Genomic DNA, 25,261 nt, shown 5'->3' with positions numbered 1-25,261 from the left:
ACCCTCTTAAAAGAAAGGAGGGAATACCACTTGGGAGTAGTTGCCCATCAGCAGGTCTATTTGAGTATAGTTTTGTGTTACTTTTTTAAATAAACCTTAGACCCTACGGATTCACTGAGATGACTATATTTCATTTATGGATATAATGATTTTAGGAAAATGTCTTACATTAACAGTCACAAACACAATAAAGCTAAACATAAAACTTACATCAAGTTGAATGAATTGCAAAAATTCTCCAATCAGCTCCTTAGACACTGCTTGTACAAATGTCTCACGTTTTTCCATGGCAGATCAAACTGTTTTTCATGTGGCATTTATTCTGTAACCCTAGTAAAAACCACAATCATATTGAAACTTGCATTTGCAAATATACCTTTTCCTACAAGATGTAATTCGGTACATTAGTTAGTATCCAAAACTGCAAGAAAATCCCTGTACCACCGATGATAGACAGCTTCTAACAATATTCTGACATAAACAAGTTATAATATCTAAAAAATAACTTCCCTACCAAGGGAGAAAGGGGAGGGAGGGATAAACTGGGAGACTGGGATTGATATATACACACTACTATGTATAAAACAGATAACTAATAAGGACCTACTATGTAGCACAAGGAACTCTACTCAGTACTCTGTAATGACCTATATGGGAAAAGAATCTAAAAAAGAGTGGACATATGTATATGTATAATTGATTCACTTTGCTGTACAGCAGAAACTAACACAACATTGTAAATCAACTATACTCCAATAAAAATTAATTTAAAATAAAAATAACTTCCATGTTTTCTTTACTGAGAATAGTAACAACATAACATCATGTTTCCTTCGAATGTTAACGAAGTTCTCAACCAAGGAAAGAGAAACCCGACAGCTCTAGGAGGCTCACCTCCTCCCCCTTTCAGCACCTTCGCAACATGCTCCTTCAGGTCTGAGTCAGCTCAGAAAAGACCAAGGCCAGCTGCTAAATCCTGAAGACTCTCCTTCCTAAAGCACCATTCCTCCATCAAGAAAATCCCTGTCACAGTCACACTGTTACGCAGAGTGTGGCCCTGGGCTCACCTGGGAGCTTGTTAGGGTGTGCACCAGGTGCTCCCAACGACAGCACCCTCCTCCCCACCCCTGCGGGACGAGAGCTCAGGGACTGTGTGCAACCTCCCTCCCTGCCCGTGTTTCCCCTAACAAATCGTATTTTCCATTTACACCACCTAGTGCTAGCAGTGCCCGGTTTGAAAGACATCAGTCCAATGAAGTAATAGCAAAATGATGGACCACACATGTAACAGGACGCTCACTTTAAAAATAAGTGAAAACCTCCTGCGGTCATAAGGAGAGCAATATGGAAAATTACTGGTACCAACGGCAATAATTATGGGGATAGGGTCATCTTAAATACAGAACTCCAAGATCTTAGCATTTAAATTAAACCAACAAGGATAGAAAATGACTTCTCCACATAAGTACCACTGAAGTGTGGTAACCTCACCCCTCAACTCAGATGCCTGAGCTATGAGCATAACTTGTGACTGGCTAAGCGGGCAGGAGGGCCACCAGCAACAAGCCTGATGAGTGATAATGGCCAGTGCCATTTCAAGAGTTTAAATAAACAATATTCCAAAAAGGTGCGATCAACTGCATGGAATCATATACCTTAAACTGGGGACCCTCCTGGATTTTTTGTGATTCTGCTAACTTTTCTGGTTTGCTCTATTTCCAAGTGTAATTCTTCGCATGTTGGTCTTAACCACAGTAATCCACTGCCACTAGACTACCAGACTTATTGTCACACTCCCCACTGTCTCTCTGACTGTAGTTCTTCAAGGGTTACTAATTTCTTAACTTACGCGCAATCTCTCTCTCTCAAAGTGACGCACTACTATGTGCACAAGACCTCACCCTTCCAGCCAGAGCTACCTTCTAGGTGAGAGACCATCCCACCATGCAGCTACCGTCCCCATGGCACTATGCTCTTCACACAGGAGGTCTGGCACTGAATTAAGATGAGCATTAAAAAGAGATCCCTGTCACACTGTCGCCATGGAAAACCCTCGTCACCTGGGTCAAACCATTCATCTCAGACGTAGGAGAGATACTTGAGGACGGGTTTCCCAGAGCACGGAGGCTCAGGGAACTGAGGTCAGTCCCAGGTCCAGGCTGGGGGTCCTGTCTGGGGTCAGTCGCGGGTCCAGGACTGGGGGTCCTGTCCGGTGTCAGCCCTCGGTCCAGGGCTCGGGGGGGTCCCGTCTCGGGTCAGTCCCAGGTCCAGGGCTCAGGGGGTCCCATACGGGGTCAGTTCCCAGCCCAGGCTGGGGGTCCTGTCCAGTGTCAGTCCCGGGTCCAGGCTGGATATCCTCTAAATTCAGTCCTGGAGGGAAGGCGCGGAGTGTGGCGCGCTCCCGGTCCCGGTGCCCACCTCCTCGGCCACCTCAGAGCTGCCAGCCGGGACGCGGGCTCAGATCACGGCCCATGCGGAGGCTGTGGTGCTAGGGGCCCGACCTGCCCGACCCCGCTGTTTCCCGGGCCCCTGCCCCCAGCCCTTCGCGAGCCGGCACCGCGGCACTCACCTCGTCCCCGGGACCCGCAGTTTCCCGCGCTCGGACCAGATTCAAACCCGCGCGCCGGCGCCCTCGACGCGCTCCGCCAGCCCGCGCGTCATCACGCGCCGCTCTCGCGAGAACTGGAAGCGTCTGGGCGGGGCCTCCGGAGGGCGTGCGCCTCCGCCTCCCAGTGCGCGCCCGAGCCCCACCCCGCCCGTAGCCCCTCCCCCAAGGCCCACCACTCCCGGGCCCGTGCCCGGGCCCCGCCTGTTCCACGCGAGCTCGGATCCTGACATTTTTTAGCCTGATATCAAAATCTGTCTTGCCTTAAATGACTGAAATGGATGCAATCTCTGACATAAAGATTGACTCAAAATAAAACTGTGACATCATCCTTTATATATATCAAGTGATGTCTGAATTCTCTAGCAACTGGACAACGAGTGTTCGTGAACGCATATGTCAATTCCACGTTTCCCACATAATTCTGTCCTAACGTAGCATCTACTTTTGCTACGCAGCTTCTATGGACCATGTCTCCAGCAAATATATATATATATATATATATATATATAAGTACATATACGTATATACAGATACATATTTAATACCTCGTGACCAAAATGCTCTAGATTCACACTTTTATTAATTAGGGATACAAATAGATCAAAGCCATATAAACTGATTATAAATTTGATATGTACTTATCAAATATAAAACTAAAATTTTGTTGAAACACACCTCTTAATGCTGTGGTTAAGACTATTTTTTCAATCAATTTATGTTTCTAAGAATAAATATTCTATTCTTATTTTTTAATAGATGTAAATACTGAGAAAACTTGTTCACACCAAAAAAAGCAGGCAGAAATGAAAAAAAAATTAATAGCAATGTACCTTATTCCTTGAATGTATTTTAATAAAATGCCAAAAATCACATACTGATCTATCATCAATTTCTTTGAATTTAACTTGTATCAGCTAATAACTTGACTGGGCTTTCCTTCAATTTTTGTTCAAAAACTTGGAAACCGCCTGAATTTCAAAAAGAATTTTTATCCAGTCACTTAAAATCATTTCTCGGTTTCCAAAAAACCTTTCGCCAGATACACTGAATTACTATTAATTACATCAGTTACTCTTTTATTCCAAGGCACTTTTGCCAATACAACTTCTTTTAAATCAAGTCTTCCACTGCGTGCTTGTGTCTCTCCCACGCCTGGAGAGCTACAGGTGGCGCTCGCTCAGTTTACGGAAGCAATGTGGCCCACAAATCCAGGCCTCCCCGCTAAGCCCATCGGCCAAAGCAGAATGAACCGTGTTGCAAAAGCCTCGGCGGCTGCTCATAAACAGCTGAGGGACACAGAATGCACCTCTAAGATGGGGCCATGGGCCCACTCGGACAGCAGGGTCAAGCGGCAAAGGCCCCAGGCTCACCCCAGGCCTGCCCTCCACCTGGAGTCAGGGCCTGGAGGGAGACTGCCCCCAGGGGTCCAGCGTGAGCCCATCACCCCGCGTCCTGAGGCTTTGGGCTTTGCTGTGAGGGCCTGGCTGTGATGCAGGTGCCCTGGGCCCCTGCCCTGTTCAAGCCGGCCGCCACGCAAAGCTGCAGCCCACCTCCCAGCCCCGGTCCCCATGAGACCCCGTGCTAGCCCTTCCCCACCCACCCCAACGTCAGAAATCCTTCCGCTGTGCCCTGGAACCCCCAGGTCCTGGCCAGCAAAACCCTGTCCCCTCCTGCCCAGCCGCTCTCTGTGAGGATGCAGCCCTGCAGCTGCCTTCCCTCAGGCTGGAACCTTCCGGAGGGGATTCTGGACTAACTGGCGGTCTGGGGAGGGGGAGGGTGGTCACCGCCGGCCCGGTACAGTGCTGTCCAATGGCAAAATGACGGGAGCCACAGCTGCAGCTGTGACCCCAGGGACCTCACTAGCAAAAATGAAAACAAACAGGTGAAATGAACTTGACCACGTGCCTCATTAAACCCATGAGATCAAAAATACTGTCGTTACAACAACATGAAAGCAGAGCCTTTGGGGGTGGTCCTGGCCTGTCAGGAAGCTTGCGGCAGTGAGGCAGGAGGGCCCCACCGGGCGCGTGGAGAGGCCGGCCGTATCCCCGGGCGGTTAGCGCGCCCCTCCGCCTCCCCCCACCCCGTCGCCTTTCCTCGCAGCCCCGGCTCCCCGAATGCCACGCCCCAGCTCAGGCCCCCCTCTTCACTCTGGAGCCGGTCACCCCGTCCTAGGCGTCCACTCCCGCCTCGGAACCCACAGCTGCCTGCACGCGCGACGGGCTGCGGGCGCTCACGCCCTCCCGGGCGCCGAACCTGCTCCCTTTCCTCCCTTTTCCCATCCCCGTGTCCACTCTTCCGTGGTCCTGTCTCCTGGGTAGAAAGGGATAAAACAAGGAGGTTCTGAAGCCACAGCCCAAAGGGGGCGGGCTCAGGGCTAAAGAGGAGTCACGTGCAGAAATACGTCCTTCTTTCTGTGATTTTATACTGTACTGTCTCTGTCACTAAAAGTTTGAGGTTGGGAAACGTGGATGTATTTGAACAACAGTGAAAGAAAAAGCAGAAGCAACTGGAAGCCGGATGCCCACCCTTGCCCTACCCTAGGGACTGGGCCCCAGACTGAGAGACCCGAGTGAAACACCGGGGAGGGGGGGAAGGGTGAAGACGGCGCCCCTCTGTAGGCGCCATTTGCACGCCCCCTGCCGTGATGACCTTGGGAAGATGAGGGGAAAGGGGAGCTGTCCGCCTTCATCTTCCTCCCGGCTCTGGGCACGGGGCAGCTCTTCCCGGGGAGGCCACCGCAGAGCTGGGTGGGGTCTCCTGCATGGGTCACTCAGAGGACAGCGAGATAGATGGCCCAAGCAAAGCATGCTCCGCCAAGCTGCCGTTTGGAATTTAGTGAGCTGCTTATGAGACCACGAACCTATACCTGTGCAGACCAATTAAGTCAGACGACTGGGGGACACAGCGAGCATTAGTGTTTTTAACGAGTATTAGGATCCCCAGGTGATCCTAATGTGCAAGTTAGAAGTCGATAGCAGAAAAGATGGAGAGAGAGAAAACCTGAGTGGCACGAGCATAGAACCGATAGTGCTGAGCACACAGTGAGCGAGCATGGCCTGGGTGGGGGAAAGCACCCTGCCAGCACCCTTCCCAGCCAGACGTCCAACACAGGACGTGATCACTGTGCCCTCAAAGTGCACCAGCACCGCCGAAACTGGACACAACCCAACGTCCACCAACAGACAAATGGGCAAACAAGACGGGTCCATCCAGACAGCAGAATATTCATCAGCCTTAGAGGGAACGAAGTTCTGACACAGGCTACAACGTGGATGAGCTTGAAGACACGATGCCCAGTGAGAGAAGCAGACACAGAAGGCTATACAGAGTGATTGCATTCGTACAAAATGTCCGGAACAGGCAGATCCACAGACAGAAGGTAGGTTAGGGGTTGCCGGGGCTGACAGATACGGGGGTGACTGCTAGTGGGTGCAGGGTTCCTTCTGGGTGATGAAAATGAACTGAGATCAGACAGTGGTAATGGTTGCACACAACCTCATGAACATACTAAAAACCAGTGAATTGTACACTTTAAAAGGGTAAATTTTATAGCATACGAATTGTATCTCAATAAAGCTGTTATAAACAAATTTCACCAGCGTGAGTACCAACACAGATATGCCAAGCTGGGGATTTGAATCCGAGTTAACTGGGGTGGGAAAGCAGGGCTGGTGTGGGAATATCTGCACAGCCCACACCCCTGGGCAGTGCTCACGGGCAGCAGGACGTTGAGGAAGCCTCCGGAAGGGAGCCGCACCCGGCAACAGTAGTTCTCACCCCTGAGTCACACCACAATCACCCTGGAGTCCTTGACACCCAGCCTGGGCCTCCCCAGACCAGCCCGCTCAGGCTCTCTGGAGGTGGGGACGGGTCCCGCGTGCACCCAGGGGACCAGGGGAGAGTGTTGAGAAGGCAGGAATACGAGCTGGCCCCAAGGCCACCGTGGATCTGCCTGTTCTGGACATTTCCTAGGAATCACATGCTGTGTGGCATTTTGTGTCTGCTTCTCACTGCACAGCAGATGCACGGGGTGGCCAGTTCCCGGGAGGTGGGAAAGGGGCCCCTGAGCACTGCTGTTCCTGCGGGGGCTCCTCCATGTGTCACTCACACTCAGCTAAATCTGCCAGCAATTTCTATGAAATACTCTACCCGGACCCCTTAGTCAGGAGCAGAGCCCTCTGCATAGCGTTTTGTCTGCATGAAAGTGAAGATTGCCTTTCACAGCCTTTTCCAGGAATACACATGTTAAGAGCACCTATAGTAAACGGCTCAGAGGTTAGTCTTGTCTTATCCAAATTAACATTAACTATCTATCTTGTTAAATCACTTTATACCATATACTCTGTTTATCTTATTTCTATTGGATATTTTCCTACAAGTCCATTTGTGAAAGAGTAAAGAAACTGTAATTATTGGCTGCTACTGAAAAATTAAATTCAAGGGATGGTCTAAATATTTTTGTGATATTGAGATAGTTTAGTAAAATAACTGAAGTAATGGACCATCAACCCATTTAATCTTGTAAGAATAATTCTACTGCAAGTATTTTGTTGTGTTTTGATTTGGCTATACCTCTAGTTTAGAAGCAGCCTCCTTATTTGGCAAGTTTGTCATCCTGAGTTGCCTGTAAAGCACGCTGGTGGGGCTTACCTGGCTCTGGCAATTAGCTACGAGATCCTGCGCAAATCATTTTCCTTGAGAGCCTGGCTCCTCGCCTGGAAAATGGGAGGCAGAGCTGTAACAACTAGCAGCTCCTTCTGGCTCTAAAATACACGCAGAAATGAATGAAATGGCTCCTTACGGGAACCTTTAAAAGCCGCAAGGCATCACAGTGGTGGCAGCGCCACCTGGTGGGACCAAGGCTTCTGAGGGAGAGGAGGCGTCAGTCACCAGCCCAAGACTGTCAGGTGACTCCTTTCTCGCACGATGACACAGACATGAGTGCTGTGGGTTACGATGCGCAGTGAGTGCATGCTTCTGCTCACTTCCCCTGCTCCTAGCAGCTACGGGAGATAGGATGCAAACAGACAAAACCGAAAATGCATCTCTGTGCCAGTGAAGCATAAATGGTTCAAACACGAATGCAGAACAAGGTCCTGAGGCCACGAGGGTGCAGGCCACGGACAGGCAGGTGCAGCAAGTGCGGTTCCTCGGGCAAGTGGGCTGGGCATGCCCCACGGAGGACCGAGACCAGGTCTGGGCTGTCTGCTTGCAGCCAAGGGCCAGGCAGACCCACCTGCCCAGGAAAAGAAGCAGAAAGGCTCAAAACCCAGTGCCTCTGGCACAGGAGCCACAGACCCAGACACAGCTCCCGACCAGCAGCCACATCAAGTCCCTCTCTCATTTGGTCGCAGGAACTATCTCAAAATCTCAACTCTCCCCATGGAGTGGGGTCTCAGAACATCCCTTAAGACTTGCTCTGGACCAGGGGCCAGGAGGGCAAAGACAGGGGCAAGGGGATGAGCTCAATCTCCCCCCAAAGAATCAATGTCTTGTAGACATCTTCTCTGACCTCAGTGCAATTAAATTCATAACCAACACCAAAAAGGGGGGGGTGGGGCATCATGCTTTGAAACTTACTCCTTGAGTTCTATGTAACTCAAGGAATAAAGAGTAAATCTCAATAGAAATTAGAACATGCCTAGATCTAGATGAAAGTGTGTACTTACCAAAACTTGGGAGGTGAGGCTGGAGCAGGATGCAGAGTAAAATTTCTAGCCTTAAATGAACGTAATTGTTTTAAAAGAAAGATGGAGGGCTTCCCTGGTGGCGCAGTGGTTGGGAGTCCGCCTGTTGATCCAGGGGACGCGGGGTCGTACCCTGGTCCGGGAGGATCCCACGTGCCGCGGAGCGGCTGGGCCCGTGGGCCGTGGCCGCTGGGCCTGCGCATCCGGAGCCTGTGCTCCGCGGCGGGAGAGGCCATGGCAGTGAGAGGCCCGCATACCGCAAAAAATAAATAAATAAATGAAAATAAAAAATATGAAAGATGGAAAATAAGTTTGATGTTCAACTCTGTAAACCAAAGAAGACAGAAAGGGAGGCAAGAGCAGAATTTAATACAAAAACAAAAACAATTGATATAATAAAATAATAAGCAAGGTCTTTACAAAACTAGTAAGATAAGTGGATTTCTAGCAAGTCTAATCAAGAAAAAAGTAGAAGGTACACATAAACAATGTCAGGAAATTAAAAGGAGATGCAGCTACAAATATAATAAAGATATTAAATTCATAAGAAATAGTTTTCCAATAAATTGGAAAGCATGAGGTAGATAATCTTCAAAACTGATTTGATAAGGAATTGAAAATAAACTAATACAAAATGTTAAAATGAATGGGTAATCAAAATCTTCTTAAAAGACATCAGGCTCAGAAATTTTTATAGGCAAATTTCACCAAATTTTTAAGAAACAGATGATCACTGTCTTATGCAAACTGTTTCAGAGACTAGAACAAAAGGAAGAAGTTTCCCTCACAGGCCCACATTCTGAACAACCACATGCACCCAAGCCGCGCCTTAGGCTCTACTTTCAGGGGGATCCAGGCTGAGACCCTGGGCTTGAGAAGATGGTCTTGGAGGAGCTAAACATACACGTGCATACTTACACATACACACGTGCACACAACATGCATATGCACACACAGTACATACATGCACACAAGCACATATTCACATGTGCATGCACACACACTAGGCACATGTATGCACACTCAACGTGCATACGCAACACACATATGCGTGCCCACTCCTGCATGCATGTATGATGCACTTGCTCCAGGTCACATGGGGCGGGGCGGGTTGAGCGTGGGAGCCTCCATGCTCCTAGCGTGACTGGGAGCCTCGCTCTTAGCCCCTGGGCCACTCCAGGTAGAAACAAGGGGACATCTAACGAGACGTATGGATGCAGAGACATCCATCCCTTTAGTGCTTCTTACAGGGCAGGTGGGCCAACAACAGTGAAAAAAGAGAACCTGGGGATACCCACACCCTTCTTCATTCTGAAGGACTCTTGTTGGAGGTGGGGCTCTTCCACCACATTGCATCGTCACCCCCGTCCCGGCCTCTGTGGTTTCAGGTAAGCAGTCAGCAGTATCTCATCGAAGAATCCTTGTGGGAGACGGTCTAAGATTGACTTTCCACCCTTTGGCTGAAATGTGCCTGGCGTGGGCCTAAGTTTATCCCACCTGGAGTCCGTTGTTTCTTTAATGTGTAATGTTTTCCATCAAATCCGAGCATGCTTGCCCATCATCTCCTAAATGTAATTTCTGGCCCTGCTTCCCCCTCCCCTCTGGGACTTCACTGTGTGTAAGATGGTGCCCTGTTCATTCTTCTTCATTCTGTTCTTTTTGTCCTCAGATGAGATCATCTCAGTGACTCATCTTCAAGTTTGCTGATTCTTCTGTCTGCTCAAATCTACTGTTGAACTTTAGTGAAATGTACATTACACTTACTGTATTTTAAACTCCAGAATTTTTATTTCCTTTTGATAATTTCTGTCTTTATTGCCATTCTCTATTTTGCTGAGAATCATTCTCATACTTTCCGTGAATTCTTTGGACACGGTTTTCTTTGAACATACTTACATAATAGCTGATTTAAGGTCTCCGTCTACTTACATCTGGGCTTCCTGGGGGCACTTTCCATGACTGCTTTTTCCCCGTGTGTGGCCCATACTATCCTGTTTCTGTGAACGTCTCATGTTCTGTTGTTGTTGAAAACCGAACATTTAAAATAATACCGTGGCAACACTGTAAGAGCCCTCTCCACAGCTTAGATATTTTTCGCTTAGTAACCTTCTTGGGTGAGTCCCCTAAAAGCTATATCCTTTGCTCTGTGCTGCCTCTGAAGTCTCTGCTCAGTTAGCCGACCTGGTCAGCTAGTGACTGGGCAGAGGTCTCTCTAGTACTTTGGACTCATCTCCCAGTATCTGCTGAGGGCTGGTGTGTGTTGGGAGGGGGCGGGGGGAGTCTGTTTTCACATCTCCTCAGGCGGTTGACACCTCTGCCGCAGCCTTCACTTCCTGCTTGCACGGTGCCTCAACACCAGCTGGAGGTGACAGGTCCGGGCTCACTCGCACAGGCCTTTCCTGGACACGTTCGCAGCCCTGCACTTGCACGTCTTTCTAGAGCCCCAGGAATGCCAGTTTTCCCAAGCCCCTTTTGGACATCAATTTCCCACGTTTTCCTTTAAAATTTTTTGGTCAGCCTCCTGTTGTCCCAACTTGTATCGCCATCCCAGGGACCTGATGTGTTAAACAAGTGCCACTGTTTGTTTTCCACATGGTTTCCCCAGGAGCCAGCTGAGCCGAACAGAGGCAGATCTCTGGGGACGGGGCTCTTGGGAAGCGATGAACCCACCCTGCCCGCTCCCAACAGCTGCAGGTTTTCACTGCTATTGTGGTTCCAGGGCTGCTGTACTCTTTTCTCCATTATATTTTCTAGTCGCTATCAATGTTAGTGTATAAACCACAGAAATTTGTATGTTTTTATAACTGACCCTTTATTAAATACTTGTTCGATTCAAAAGTTTTCAGATGATTTTCTTAGGTTTTTCACACAGGCAATCTCATATTTGAAAATGACCTTCTTTCCCAATACAAAACTTATAATCTTTTTCTTTCCCTATCGTATTGCCCAGGATTTCCAGATTAACACTAAATACAGACAGACCTCCTGGCTCATTTCCCACTTTTCTGCCTCAATTGTTTCTCAATTATTTCTCAGACTATGGCCTTTGTCTCAATAGGGTGTACTCTTTACTATGTTCACCAGCACCTTTCTCTTTAGCCCGAACTAAGAACTATCAATAGGTGCCCACCTTTCCTTAAATGGAAACTTGTTAGGACAAATTAATGTTATTTAAGGTCTGCCAGGTTTATTCATCCTTTATTCAACTGATATTCATTCACCAACTGTGTGCTAGGAACAGTGATAAACAATTGGAAAAGATTTAAGTAACACCCACATAACCTCTGCTTTGGACACTTACAGTCCAGGCGCGAAATGGTTTTAAATAAAGCTAAACTGGGATTATGCTACTGTGATGGTGCTGAGTGAGCTGATTAACAGGGAGGCTGGCGCTAGACTCTTGAGACTCGCCTCAGTCACCCCGACCATCGGCAGGGGATGCCAACAGCAGTGGCACCTCTAGTGGTTCCCCTCCACTTGTTCAAACCAGACCCTCTTTCATTCCTTCTCAGTGCTCTGGTTTTCAAGACTGTTTTTTCTACTCATGATTATCTTTCAGAAGAGCTGTTTTCAAAACTCAGAGTCTGAGGTAGGCAGAGAATAGTCAAATTAAGATGGAAACAAAAGGAGTAATATCAGTGCCCTGAGGTAGTTCTTCTGAAAATGAAAGAATTAACAACTAGCAAATATAAATACTATACTGTAACCACTTTTCAAATTATCTGCTTCCACACTAAAAATTTTACTCCAAAAGACAAAGAAAGAACAAATCACAAGTGAGCTAACAGAAACGTTTTATTGAATAAACACATGCACTGTCGTGTAAAATTAGCTGAGTGGAAAGGGCATTCTACAATAAACCTTCTGCTGTGTTCCATCCACAGCAGGCCATCCAGCTGGACTGGAGTTAAAGCAACAACCACAATATAAACACACACGCTGACTGCATCTGGCTTCAGTGCTTGACAAAGGAGGGCTGACCTCTGGATAAGGAAGAAACTGTGGTGAATTCAGCTGCAAGGCTCTTTCTGTTTTAACCTGAAGCAACTGCCTCACACTTCCTACTTTAAGGCACAGGATAAGCAACAAAGTAACAATTCAAATTAACCAACGCTAATTTCCCCTCCATTGGTTTGGCTCCAGGTAGAAAAGCTAAAGTTCCCTTTTCCCAGATGAATCAATTATTCAGAACCACCGGCCATGAAGGTTTTGAGAACGGAGTGTCCATCGCCAGGATCCTGGAGCCCGGCGGAGGTCTGGCCTGATACTGATTCTCAGCTGCCCAACTGGACACAAGAGGTTCCCAAAACACCCATCGGCCATCAAGACAGAATCCTACCTGGGAGGTGTTTCAGTGACCTCAGAGTCATCGCTTTCCTTTCAAAGAGAATGGAGCTGTTTGCTGGGTCTGTGTCCAGCCCCACGGTCCACACAGAGGGTGGGCATCATGCTGCTAATTGGCTTTGTTTGGGTTTTGTACGTTTCACGGCATTTATTTTGCCTAATTGCTTAACTGAAGTATTCCACCATGTAAAATACACATTGAACAGGTGAACCACGTGGCTACAAAACCCAAAAGCTGGGGATGTTGGTAGAAATCACTGGTATGCTACATTTCAGTGAGTGTTTCTCCTGTCTTAGAAATATGCCAGGAGCCAGGGGTCCCCAACCCCGGGGAGGAGGACCGGTTAGGAGCCTGGCCTCACAGCAGGAGGCGAGCGGCGGGCGAGCGAGCGAAGCTTCACCTGCCGCTCCCCGTCGCCCCCCATCGCTGGCGTTACCGCCCGAGCCATCTTCCCCCACCCCACCCCCAGTCCATGGAAAAACTGTCTTCCACGAAACCGGTCCCTGGTGCCGAAAAGGCTGGGGACCACTGCCAGAAGCCCTGCAACAAACTTTTTTTTTTTTTTTTTTGGCTGCACCGCGTGGTTTGTGGGATCTTAGTTCCCCAGCCAGGGATCGAACCCGGGCCCCTGGCAGTGAGAGCGTCGAGTCCTAACCACTGGACCACCAGGGAATTCCCACAACAAACCTAATTTTTAAAAAATCTCCAAAGATCTAGTATCACGGGCAGGCAATTAGATTTAGGAATTACCTGTCTTCCTCACGCTGCTGCAGTACCAGAGTTAGATGTTTCCCGAGCACACACCCCTGAGTGTCACCAGGTTCGTAAGGCCCTCCCGCGCTGACAGAGAAGATGGTCTCTGCTGGGGCTTCGGAGAAGCTTCATGACCCAGGAAGCTGCGAGAGCACCGGGTCTGCACGACTGCATGAGACGTACCGCAAGGCTACAGGCCCCATCACACGCACACCCAGGGTTCAAGGTGTGCGGTGGACACCACTGAAACCCGCCAGAGGGCAGGAGCAGTGGTGGCGTCCACACAGGCACTTGGGCAGGCCGGTCACGCCCAGGAGTCCATGGCGGGGGCCCTAGTGAGGTCTCTGACTCAATCTCACAGCTCTATTTTCCCCGGGATTACTACGTAGCTGTAGGGTGCCCTCTGGCTAAGGAAGTCATTTGCACCACACGTCTCAGAATCCTTAAAGCTCTTTCTGCACACGTGCACCCTGTGCTCGGGGCATGCACAGCTGCCGCACGGCTATGGAGCCTCACCTTGTAAGAGGCTTGCGGCCTTTAAGTATCTAAAACATGCTTTTCATAATCTAAGAAGAAAAATATTCCCAAATAAAAGTTGTATAACAATATTCCAATACTGAGGTCAGTCATGGCATAAAGTGAGGAAACCCAGTAAGGGGTTCCTTACAACCAGCAGCCGCTGTGCCGGAACCCCGGGGCTGCGGTGGTGGCTGGCGCCGGCTCGGGGGCTCTGTCCTCTGTGTGCGTCACGCTGACGATCACGGGCCGGCGTCGGCTCCCGCCGCGACTTCCTAGCTACTCACCCCGACCTACCTCACAGCCTCTACAGGGACAACGTGAGTTTGTCTTTCTTTTCGGGCTGAAAAACACTGTAAATTTCACAACAGACTAACTGCTAACATTTAAAATCCGTCTATTACATTTCAGGAAAAGTATGATTATGTATCTGCACTGTTTCATGAATAAGTTACAACAAGCAACTAGAAATAAACTTAAGACATTCCATTTTATGTAAGAAATTTCAGATTAGTGCACTATGATTTATGAACCATGACAACTCTCTTAATATTTTATATAACTCAGTTATGTGACATTTTTCCTGATAAGCACTTCAACTGACTTCTCAATAATACATCTTTATATTTATGAAAGTGTAAATACTTTGAATACATTCTTTCATCATTCATAATGGGCAGAAATATACTAATATTTACTAATCTTTCAGCTTTTCTTTTTAAAAAGAAACACCAAAAAATAGGTCACTGAGAGCTTTTTCCTGCAGAGACAAAAACGGTTATTTGTCATAAGAATTTAATAAGTTTTAGAAGAAAAAAAATATATATTTCCTTGATCCATTTTCTTCTGAATTCAAACCAGCATGTAGAGATTATAAAAAATAGTCTATTTACACAGCATAGTGCACCTCAGTGATATACAAAACAAAGCAATAAAAAAGCACAACCATATATCGGCTTCCCAGGAGAGACAACTGACACACAGCTTTACACACACCACGGTTGGCCACTACCCTATGCACGCCGAAACAACTGGTCAGACTAGAGGAAATTAAACATACAAAACTTAATGCTAATAATGGCCAAATATGCCTAAAACGTCAATGTTTTATAAAACCACTAAGGGACAAGTAACCAAGTACATGAAATTATAAAAAGAGCATGGGTGCGTCTGTGTGGGCTGCGTGTCGGCACGGGGCTGGCGGATACAGCGGGGGCTCCTCGGCCAGCGCAGCCTACGTCACCACGTGGGGCCTCGTCCCATCCTCCGTGAGGTCGTACCTGAGACACAGGAAGACACATGGTCACAGGGGAAGCGCTCCTGAATGGACGCACGGGGCTCTGCGTCTGTCTGTTGGGGGGCACTCACCACTGGGTCCAGCCTTTGGCGAGTTCTTCAGATGCCAGACCGACCAGGACCTGTGGTGAGAAAAGGCCTGCAACAGTGGGTTTCAGGCCTCTCACCATCGCTTCCGATCTCTGGCAACACACTCTCCCTCATTTTCAGCCTCTCACTTTTCAACCCTTATGATCCACCCATGACCTATACGGTCAATTATACCCAAGAGGCCCTTCCTGTATCCAACAGTCCTGACAGGAAGTTATCACAAAGTACCAGGGGGGATAATTCACATTGATACCAGCTCACAAACCACTCACAGCAGCTTAGCTGACGTGGTTTATCCACGTACATAAATCTAGTCTAAAAAGAGTACTCTGGGCTAAGTGTTTAATTTTTACAAAGCGTAGGATTTTTTTTTTTCGAACTTACTTTGCCGAGAAGCCCTTTGTCTTTGGACAGGAAGCCACCGCTGTTCTTCACGGCCACGTCCAAGGTTCTCCTCTGCACGTCCGGCAACGAGACACTGAAATCAAAGCTGAAGTGGAAAACAGAGGATCATCCTTCAATTTCTCCATAATTTTGCTCTGTTTTACCGTAACTAAAAAATGACATTGCTGCTTATGAGACCATTCCAAATGTGATGTTCATTTTTTATTATAAAACTGATCTCTCCTGCTAGATGTTTGGACCTGGCCCTTCAGGAAGACTCAAAGTTTTTTTTTTTTTCCATTATTCTCTAAACATAAGAGGAGACTGGAATCCTAAACATGCGAAAGGCTGACCCTGTGGCTCCCCCGTGTGGACACAATGCCTGACTCCCGGTGTAAAACGTGGGCCATGGTGTGCGACACACTGGGGGGCCCAGGGCAGTCCGCTCCCCCAAAGAGGGTGAGCTCCAAGCCTGCAAGTGAACAGAAGTGGGGTGTCCGAGAAGCAGCCTCACAGAGGAGGGGATCTGCAGGCACCTTCTGGAGCCTGAAACCGGATGCTGCAGAACAAAAGCCTCCAGAAGCGAAGCTGGCAAAGCAGAGGACAAGGTCGGAGGCCTTGTGGGGACACGGGGACATGTGGACATGGCCGGCCTTCCCAAGAGCGAGCAGCCTGAACCCCAGGTTTGCAGGAACTCTTAGAGGCTGCGGCTGAGCCAGACACCCACACCAGGACCAGGTGCCTGCCCATCGGTTTCTCATCTCCGCGTAAAGTCACTGGTGAGAAGCCATGATTAAGTGACTAGTAACTGAGTTAATGGATATCAACACCATTCAACTTACTATTTCTCCACATGTGCACAGGCCAAGGCTGGTGGAGTGTGGCCTGAGGATTCACGATGTGATGCTCAAATGCCTATTTATTTATTTATGTTAACAAGTTTATGACCGCTCTTCGGGAGGCGTTTTTCACTCATGCTCTCACTGGTGTAAATGCCTCCGTCATTCCAAGGCACCACCAGGCCTTCCTTGAGTGGTGAACACAACTGTCTACCCCACTGAGTGGACACGTACCTCTGATCAAACACGGGGTTCAGCGTTTTCTTTGACACGTGTGTTTTTCTCCTTCCTGACCTCCTCTTGTCTGGTAACAAATACAGGCGGACGTAGGGATCAGAGCCGTCTTCAGAGAAGGCAATGAGATTTCTTATAACACAAACCAGAGAATGCTCGGTATTAGAATCTACCTAAGATTAGATACCTAATTAGATACCTAATCTATCTAAGGAGCACCGCACTGGAACTTACTACCTGGTTTTACTTGCATCCCGTGACTGCCTCCTTCCCACGCGCACTTCGGTCAGCGGCTCTGCAGAGGTGGCCTCTGCCCCGTTTCCTGCGCCCAGGGTTTGGGGGATGTTCTGACCCGCAGAGAATCACCTTTCCACACTGCTTCACTGTCCCCTCCCAGTGAGGGGACGCGGCCAGCCTCGCGGGAGACCCCTCCCCGGCTCCTGCTCAGGCCACGGACCCCACCCTCTGCCCTTCGTCCACCCGAACGCTTCACAGATGCAGGCCCACCTCCTTCACGCAGCTTCATGCTGCTCTCGTCCTCGGACAACTGGGCCAAACACGCTAGTATTTAATTACAGCCGACCCTTGAACCACGTGGAGGTTAAGGGCTCCAACCCTCCGCATATGTGGTTCCGCATCCTTGGAGTCAACCAACTGCAAATCGTGTAGGGTGGTGGCATTTACTACTGAAAAGCTCCTCGTGTAGGTGGAGCCATGCCGCTCAAACCCACGCTGTTCAAGGGTCAGCTGTCCCTGCAACCACTTCCAATTGTTCACTTGTTGATGGACCGAAAGCCCACGAGGGAGAGTCCTCTGAATCAGACTGCTGCTCCGGAATCTCACATAGTAATTATCTCGGCAGCAGGAACATAGAAGGTGCTCAATAAATAGGTAGTGAAGCGAACTCGACATTTATATAATCATGTTTCTAAATGTTACTAATTTTACTTTCCTGTTTCCACGTCTTTTTATAACGTCCAAATATTTCTACCACATATCTCCATCACAGCTACTAGTGAGACAATCAAGTCACATAAAGGAAAATAATCAGCGCCACACCATCATCAGTCATCAAACACAAACTGAAGCAACACCGTCACATCACGTTACGTTTACTGAACCAGTACAAACCGTCCTGCTTGTGGGGAAAAGAGCTCGTGGGCTCTTCCCGAACAACTGCAGCTATTCCTGTCACTATCCCACAGACTTGCCTGAATTCTCTGAATTGTTATAAATCCACTCCTGGAAATTGAATCCCCAAAAGACACTTCACTAAAAGAAAACTATGCTTATTATCATGTTGTAAACGTTCAACCACAGGGAATGTTTTATGAACTGCAATATGGCAGTTTAAGGGAGTGTTACAAAGCAACCAAAACGGTTAGTAACAGAAAATGTTATGAAACAAGGTTAAGAACCTGAAAACCAGGACTACGGTGTCTAACTGCAGTATTGCCTACTTGCTCTCGTCTGTAAATGAAACAAACTGCTGTCCGTGACGCGAGAGCCGAGAGCCCGGCTCACCTGCAGGAGTGCACGACCACCACCAGCTTGTTCCTCTGCGAGCTGTGCCGGACGGTCAGCTGGATCTGCCCCAGCGGGGACTGTCCCAGGGTCGTCCCACTGAGGAAACAAAGCCGAGAGTGAGAGTACTCCTCAGACAGCACAGTGGCTGTGAGCACGTTCATTCACTCAGACAAGCGGGAAGCAAAGCACCCACGAACATGAACCTAGTCTGAACTTCTGGGTATGAACGGACCAGCTGGATTCATACTTCCTCCGAGGGTTCAATATAACCCAATTGCTGACAACCATGTAGCCCAAAGTGAGAACAAGACACAGGCTTCTCCTTACAAGCATCCACTCTTCAGAGTTTCTGAAGCTATGTCTACCCTAGAACTGCCCAAATCTGCGCTCCTTTCTCAGAGCCCCTTACTGTGCACCTCACGGGTCGTCTGATGAGGTCACACCCCCTCCCCTCCATCCCCATCTCAGGCTGAGGCACCAGCTCCAGGACAACCAATGACGGCTCTGACTCAGCTCTGAGATCTTCTCGGTTTCTCCTCAAATTTAGCTCCTGGGAAAAACTGGTTTCTTATTTAAAATTCTATTTCTTTCTAGAGCAAGGGAGAGACAGGGATTGCTTCCTTTCTCCTGAAATTGCAGCCACGAGCAGAGCTGCTCTGCGCATGGGTTAAGGCCGCCTGCCCCGGCTGAGCCCTGGGCCACAGGCTCCACACCTCGGCCTCTGCTCCGTGCTCAGCACACCGCAGGGCAGCAAAGAGGAGACCGCCCCAAAGGGCAACCCACTCCCCCTGCTGAGAGGAAAAGGCTCACGTTAGGGTAACTGCAGACTTTGTCCTTATCTAAGGAAACCACGGACACGCCCATGACTCAGGGGGCATAAGTGAGAAATCCACACAAACATCCACAGACAGACAAACCCGCTGGGCGGTGAAATGGGTGGGGGCCAAGCATGAAAGAGCAGGGCCTGTTCTCATGTGACAAACGTGTCCAGCTTCCGCCAAGCCTTTCCGCGTCAGGTCAGCTTTAGACTCTGCCTTCCTGGTCTGAGGATCCCCCCACTGTTCCTAAGCTTTAAATAAGCCAAACACTAGGCCCTGGAAAATGGCAGGTTTACTTTGAAAGCCAAAGGCTCGGTGAGCGAAAGGGCCACACTGCCTGAAAGCTGTTTGGCTTAGGACCGCGTTCCCTCCCCGCAGCCCGCGGGTCAAGAGCCAATTCAGCAAGAGCAAGGGGCATCTAGTTACTTCTCAAGCTGCCGCAGCCTCTGTCGCAGCTCCTGTGTGGCGACGGGCAGCGAGATGTCTGAGGCGATGCTTGGGGTGGGCTCCTTGACGGAGACGTGGCTGGGGGAGCCGGTGCTGCCGGCCTGGAGGCTGGAGGAGCTTCTGCCCAGGTCCCGCGGACCCTGCGGGCTGGCCTCTGCGGGTTGGGCTCTCTCTTCCACACCTGGCTTATTATCGCAGCCCCCCATGACCGGCGTGGATGGGGCTGTGCTGCTGTCAGCAGTGCCTGGCGATGCAGACATCTGAGATCTGACAGATATTTTTCTCCCTTCCTTGGAAACAGAGGGTCGCTTTACTTGAGCTGAGTGCTGGTGGTCTGGAGACCTTTCTTGCTTTTCAAGGTGGAGTACCTTGAGGTGAAAATAGATACAAAATTAAAACGGGTGACACTGGTAACAGCCTCATACATGAACAGCTTTAGAGATACTCATTTGCAAACGTTTCTTTGAAGGTTGGCACAAAACATGAAAAACAATCTAGCCTCTCTGTTCAGCTATCCTACCATATTACAGAAAGTGCAGAAAAAGGCACATGCGGGTAAGCATCACAGCACCGCGTGGTGCCAGCCACACTTCTGTGCATCTCTCTCCGGCCTCCTCCTGTCCACTCTTCTGCACAGTGGTGACAGCTTGACAGTGGCAGAGCCCAAGCCACAAACCCCATCCTACACTGACCCTTATCCTACCGTCTCCACCAGCGACCGGGGCAGGGCGAGGCTGCCAGACCCCTAGGGTTGACATGGGAGCAACACCTCCCCGCTTTGCTTCCTTTCACATTAGCTCTGAGCGTGCACATGTACCTGAGCAGTCTAAACCCTGCATTGGGGGTCATCCCGACGGCCTGAAGCTTCTTCCCGCTTTTACCAAGTAAAGCTGCAGCCAACACCCCCAGTTCTGTGTTATTACCAGGAGTCAGATTTCCAGAGAAAGGGCTCTGTGGTTTACAGCTGAAGACACTGAAGTCCCTTCTGGAAAGGCTGTGACCAGGCACAAGGAGGCCGTTTCCATCACACCTTCCACAGACTAAGTTTGTTTTACTTTAAAAAAAAGTTGGTTCTGCATTTTAATTTGCATTTTAAAAATTAGAGAGTTTTAGCATTTTCCCGTATGTTTGCCAGTTTTATTTTCAGCATTTCCTTAGGTACTTACAAATGAATCATCGTCTATTTTGGACAATATTTTTCCTGTAATCTCTACCGTCTTGCAGAGTTTAATTCTTTTTTCTGAATGACCTTTGAAAATTTAACATTAGCAGAAAACTTTATTGATCCAGATAGCAATACTTTCTGGACAAAAGGATTAAAAAAAAAAAAAAAAAAACGCTGGTGGGATTCATGTGAAAGCCCAAGGAACAATTCCGGGCCTGCTCAAGCAACCTGGAAACTCTGCTGCTGTTGGTGTCGGAGTCCAAGCCCTGGTCATCTCTCCCCTGAGCTACACAGCCAGCAGCAATGTGAAAACTCACACTCCCCGTAAAGCACGTCCCTGTCATCCCTGCCCCGCGCCCAGCACCGTGAACACCACGGGCACTGCCCACCCAGGACCCTTCCCCCAGCTGCGCTCTGGAGACGGCAGTACCCTGAGGGCGAGCTTCATCTTCAGTGAGCTGTTGGGGCCTGAGTTACTGAGCTGGAACCGCTGGTTCAGGGTCATGTCCTCGCAGGCGAGCAGCTGGCTGAGAGGGATCCTCAGGTTCCCCAGGCAACACTGGTGCTGCTCATCTTTCACCTGCCAAACACGACAGAGCGCTCAACGCTGGGGATGGAGACAGAACACGCAGGAAGGCCCCAAACCCCATCTTCGGCCACCTCCTTCTACATCCTGTTGCCATGCACAACGCAGTAGGAAACCCCGTCAGGGAGACTCAAAACATTGCAAATAGTGATGCTACAGTGTAGCCATGTCACAGGGCCGGTCATCTCCCAATCACATAGTCATAATGAGCACGAAAAAGAGAAAACCCCGTTGGAGGAATCCATTACAAGGACCCTGAGCTGAGAGGCAGCAGTCCACACAAATCTGAAGATGAGAAGGAAATGTCTTCAGCCCTGTGAAAACGGTGACAAAACACATGCCTAGTAGTGTGCCAAGTTCTAGTGGTGACACTTGTTCATGGAGAAGACCCATTTCTAAGTTTCTTTTAAGACTTCTACTCAAAATGTACAATATCTGCTTTAACTGCATGACAATTTCTGGCTCCTGAATAATAACCTTCAGCTTTGCCTCTGCAACAGGAACCACTCCTGTTAGGTTGCTGCGATACAGGTAGTTTAACCAAAAGGGCTAAGAACTTTGGTGGTTTCATAGGCTCTACAGCAATGATCAAGTAAGTTAACTACACGTAAAAACCGAACAGCCTGATTGCTTATTGTTTAAACTGTAATCGCAAAAGCATTTTTTAATGAAATAACTAAGTTTACAGAATGTTAAAAATTATTTTTTTAAATCCAAGGTCCAGTTACTATAGATTATTTTAAGAGGAGTGCAAAAAATTCTTTGTTTTAAAGGTTATCCCATCTTATTTTTTTAAATTGAAGTACAGTTTATAATATTATATTAGTTTCAGGTATATAAAAGTGATTCATTAACTTTATAGACTGTACTCCATTTAAAGTTATTACAAAATAATGGCTCTAGTTCTCTGTGCTGCACAATATACCTTTATTGTTCACTTACGATGCAAAAATTCTTAAAATTTTAGCAAATTAAATTGAACACATAAAAAGGATACTACATCACAAGTGGGGTTATGTCCAAATAAAGGTTTGTTTGTAAGGTTTTCTCATGTTAAATCTTGAAAACCAGTAAATGTTTGCAAGATTTAAGATTTAAAAGTCAACACTGCATTTCACCATATTTACAAACTTAAAAAGGAAAATCACGTGATCATCTCAATACTTGTAGAAAAGTCTCTGACAGTATTCAACACCCATTCATTACAAAAACACTCAGCAAACTGGCAGGAGGAGTAGAAGGAAGTGAAACACAAAGGCTTTGCCCTTAGGATCTGGAAGGAGGCAAAGGTGTCCACTGACGCCGAGGCCGGGCTGGCAGCGGGGAAGGAACGGGAAGGGAAGTGTCATTACGAGCAGTACCCTGAGGTATCCACACGTCCAGCAGGGCTGACAGTGGTGCCAACATGTGAACACCAACACCCACTGCACCTCTGGACGCCAGTAACAGTCAGTCAAAAGTTGAAAATTAAAAACTGACAGCCCCCCGCCCGACACCTAGGGCATGAACACATCTGGTGGGCCCACAATGGCGGTTCTCCCTGTGTTGACTATGTGACGCAGAGATACAAACACAACCACGTAAATATGCAAATCACTTACCTCCACCTCGAGCTCCTGGCGCTTGGGATTGTGAACGAAGAAAGTGAAGTTTTCCTCCCACACAGGTTCATTGGTTTTGTACCGAATCTGAAAGAAATATCCAAAATCAGCTCTGGGATATTTGCTGTGGCAAAGCACTACCACACTGTGTTTATCGAGTATCGCACTTGGCAGCTACGGATGACACCCATCCTCTGGGCTGTGCTATCAAGAGTTAACTGTGGAAGGTCCGGAGCGTGTCAGCGGATGAGCTGCCAGCAGCTTCCAGCCTGGGTCCCAGGCCCCATGACAATGCGACATCTGCATGTGTGGTCCTCACTCCACGACCTCCCCAGGCCAGCGGACTGCTGCACATCAGGAAGTTTCTTAGATGAATGGTTAGCAGTTAATAAAAGGGAGGAATTCCTGAAATGTTTCCTGAAAGTAGCACATATTATAGCAACAGCAATGCCCTCTCTCAGTTTTTGAACAGAATCGTATTTGTTGAACAAGTCCCCTACATATGAACCTTCAAGCTGTGAACTTTCAAAGACGCGAATGTGTATCCGGTTCCAGAGAGGAACCAGAGCCTGTGTCGTGCACATCAGGCGGAGGGAAACTGCAGCCTGCCCTCTGGCTCCTGTTGCTGACGACCCCTCCTTTCCCTCCTCCAGTCGGTCACTCTTCTCGCCTGTTCCCTCGATGCCAGCCCCTGGATGCCAGCTGTTGGACTGTACTACTGTACTTTTCAAGGTACTGTACTGTAAGATTAAAAATGTTTTATTTTGTGTGTTTGTTTTTCATGTATTATTTGTGTGAAGAGTATTATAAACCTATTACAGTACACTACTATATAGCCGATTGTGTTAGTTGGGTACCTAGGCTAACTCTGTGGGACTTAACGAACAAATTGGACTTACGAACTCACTCTCAGAAAGAAACTCGTTCGTATGTAGGGGACTTCCTGTGCACTGCTGGTTGTCTTTTAAACAAAATATTAACAGGACATTCAAAGGAAACTTAGAATTTGTCCCATGTCATCTACCCATGAAATCAAGCAAAAGCATAATTAACATATTCGTGTCACTTTTTAATGTTACTTTTAAATGAATATATTTGATACCAAATTAAGTAGCTGGTTATCCAACAACTGATTTGAGAAAACAAAAGAAAGACTCATAAATCAATGGTCTTGATGCCTGCGCCACCCCCAACTGGTGACAGTGACAGCACGGTCACACGGAAGTGCCCCAGTCAGACTGCTGGTGCCTTACCTTGCTCTCCTGGGCCTTGTGACCAACTGACATTTGGACAAGAGGATTTGGGTTGCTGTTTATTTTCTTCCCTGACTATCCAAAAACAAAAAACAGATAAAAATCAATAAACACATCTTGAAATGGGGATCACTAAAAATGGGATTATTGGCTTATATTAACAGTCATTTCTATTTACTTCTGATACTTCAGTTACAGGGAGTATCTAGGCACAATTTAACTGGAAAACAATTAATTGCTAACACACCCCAAAGCCATACTTGTATCTACATAAAATAAATCAAGAAAACTTGTATTTGCAAACAATTTTAAAACGTTAAGGTCTTTTATTTTTTAAAGCAAGCAACTTTGGAAAAACGGAATCTTCCGAAAATCTTTAATGTTAATTCCAGCTCTCAAAACTTATTTTACTAGGGTAACAAAATGAATAAAGTGCAACAAATGGAAACAGAAAAGCACAGGAAGGACAAATGTGAGAGTGTGTGATTCAGAACAGTCTTCTGGTTGGAATCATAAAAATAATCAAGTGTCAGAGGCACATTTTCACGTTTTTAATTTAGTATCTTCTGTTCAAACATGTACCTATCAGATTATCGAACCTTGCCTACCAGCTGCTAAGTAATTTTGACTGGAAGAATAAACGTCAATCTAAATTGCATTTAAGCAGATACAAATGCAATGAGAAAAATTCAGGAATAAGAAAAAATGGTAAGAAGCATACTTTAGCACAGACAGCTGATAGAAGAATACATAGTAAAATGCAACATATATGGGACATGAGGTTTATTTATAACTTAGCCCCACAAGAAGATGCTGTTAAATATTTGTGTTAGTGGAAATTAATTAGAAGGTCACAAAATATTTTTAAGTTAAATAATTTTAGAGTCAATCCTCAACACTGCAACGATGACAGAGGCGTCAAATTCATGACTATTGGAATAAAATATTACTAGCCCAAACCTACTGCGATAATCTAGTTTCTGGTTCATCTTTTTGATGTGAATGAATTCTGCAAAATGAAATAAACACTGTTAAAAAAAATCCAAGGCTACAGACTACGGTGGGAGAATACTAATTTCCCCCCTAAATCCATTTCTCCTTCTTCCCTT

General features: G+C 47.6%; 2 protein-coding genes across 12 annotated transcripts in view; both read right to left on the bottom strand.

Annotated features, from left to right (window-relative positions):
* NCAPG2 (non-SMC condensin II complex subunit G2) overlaps positions 1 to 2,675 on the bottom strand; it is a 61,964-nt gene extending 59,289 nt beyond the window's left edge. For all 4 annotated transcript variants that reach the window (XM_033408203.2, XM_049714690.1, XM_033408204.2 and 1 more), the window contains exons 1-2: positions 2,570 to 2,675; positions 211 to 330 (exon numbers count right to left, since the gene is read on the bottom strand). In XM_033408203.2, the coding sequence (XP_033264094.1) occupies positions 211 to 288 (78 nt within the window). In that variant the 5' untranslated portion in view covers positions 289 to 330; positions 2,570 to 2,675. The remainder of the gene's footprint in view (positions 1 to 210; positions 331 to 2,569) is intronic.
* Positions 2,676 to 12,075: 9,400 nt separating this feature from the next.
* The window catches only part of ESYT2 (extended synaptotagmin 2), a 75,514-nt gene continuing 62,328 nt past the window's right edge, over positions 12,076 to 25,261 (bottom strand). For 5 of the 8 annotated variants that reach the window (XM_049714541.1, XM_033408296.2, XM_033408297.2 and 2 more), the window contains 8 exons: positions 24,153 to 24,227; positions 22,900 to 22,986; positions 21,143 to 21,292; positions 19,527 to 19,915; positions 18,280 to 18,378; positions 16,756 to 16,887; positions 15,683 to 15,788; positions 12,076 to 15,192 (listed from right to left, as the gene is read on the bottom strand). In XM_049714541.1, the coding sequence (XP_049570498.1) occupies positions 15,031 to 15,192; positions 15,683 to 15,788; positions 16,756 to 16,887; positions 18,280 to 18,378; positions 19,527 to 19,915; positions 21,143 to 21,292; positions 22,900 to 22,986; positions 24,153 to 24,227 (1,200 nt within the window). In that variant the 3' untranslated portion in view covers positions 12,076 to 15,030. Of the gene's footprint in view, positions 15,193 to 15,280; positions 15,331 to 15,682; positions 15,789 to 16,755; positions 16,888 to 18,279; positions 18,379 to 19,526; positions 19,916 to 21,142; positions 21,293 to 22,899; positions 22,987 to 24,152; positions 24,228 to 25,261 lie in introns of all 8 variants that reach the window. The other 3 variants (XM_049714542.1, XM_033408298.2, XM_012537251.3) reach the window with 1 other exon arrangement.

Source organism: Orcinus orca, chromosome 9 (assembly GCF_937001465.1).
Source record: "Orcinus orca chromosome 9, mOrcOrc1.1, whole genome shotgun sequence".
In the NCBI taxonomy this organism is placed as follows: Eukaryota; Metazoa; Chordata; class Mammalia; order Artiodactyla; family Delphinidae; genus Orcinus; species Orcinus orca.
Note: the sequence above shows the minus strand (reverse complement) of the source record. Positions and strands in the feature narration are given on the sequence as shown.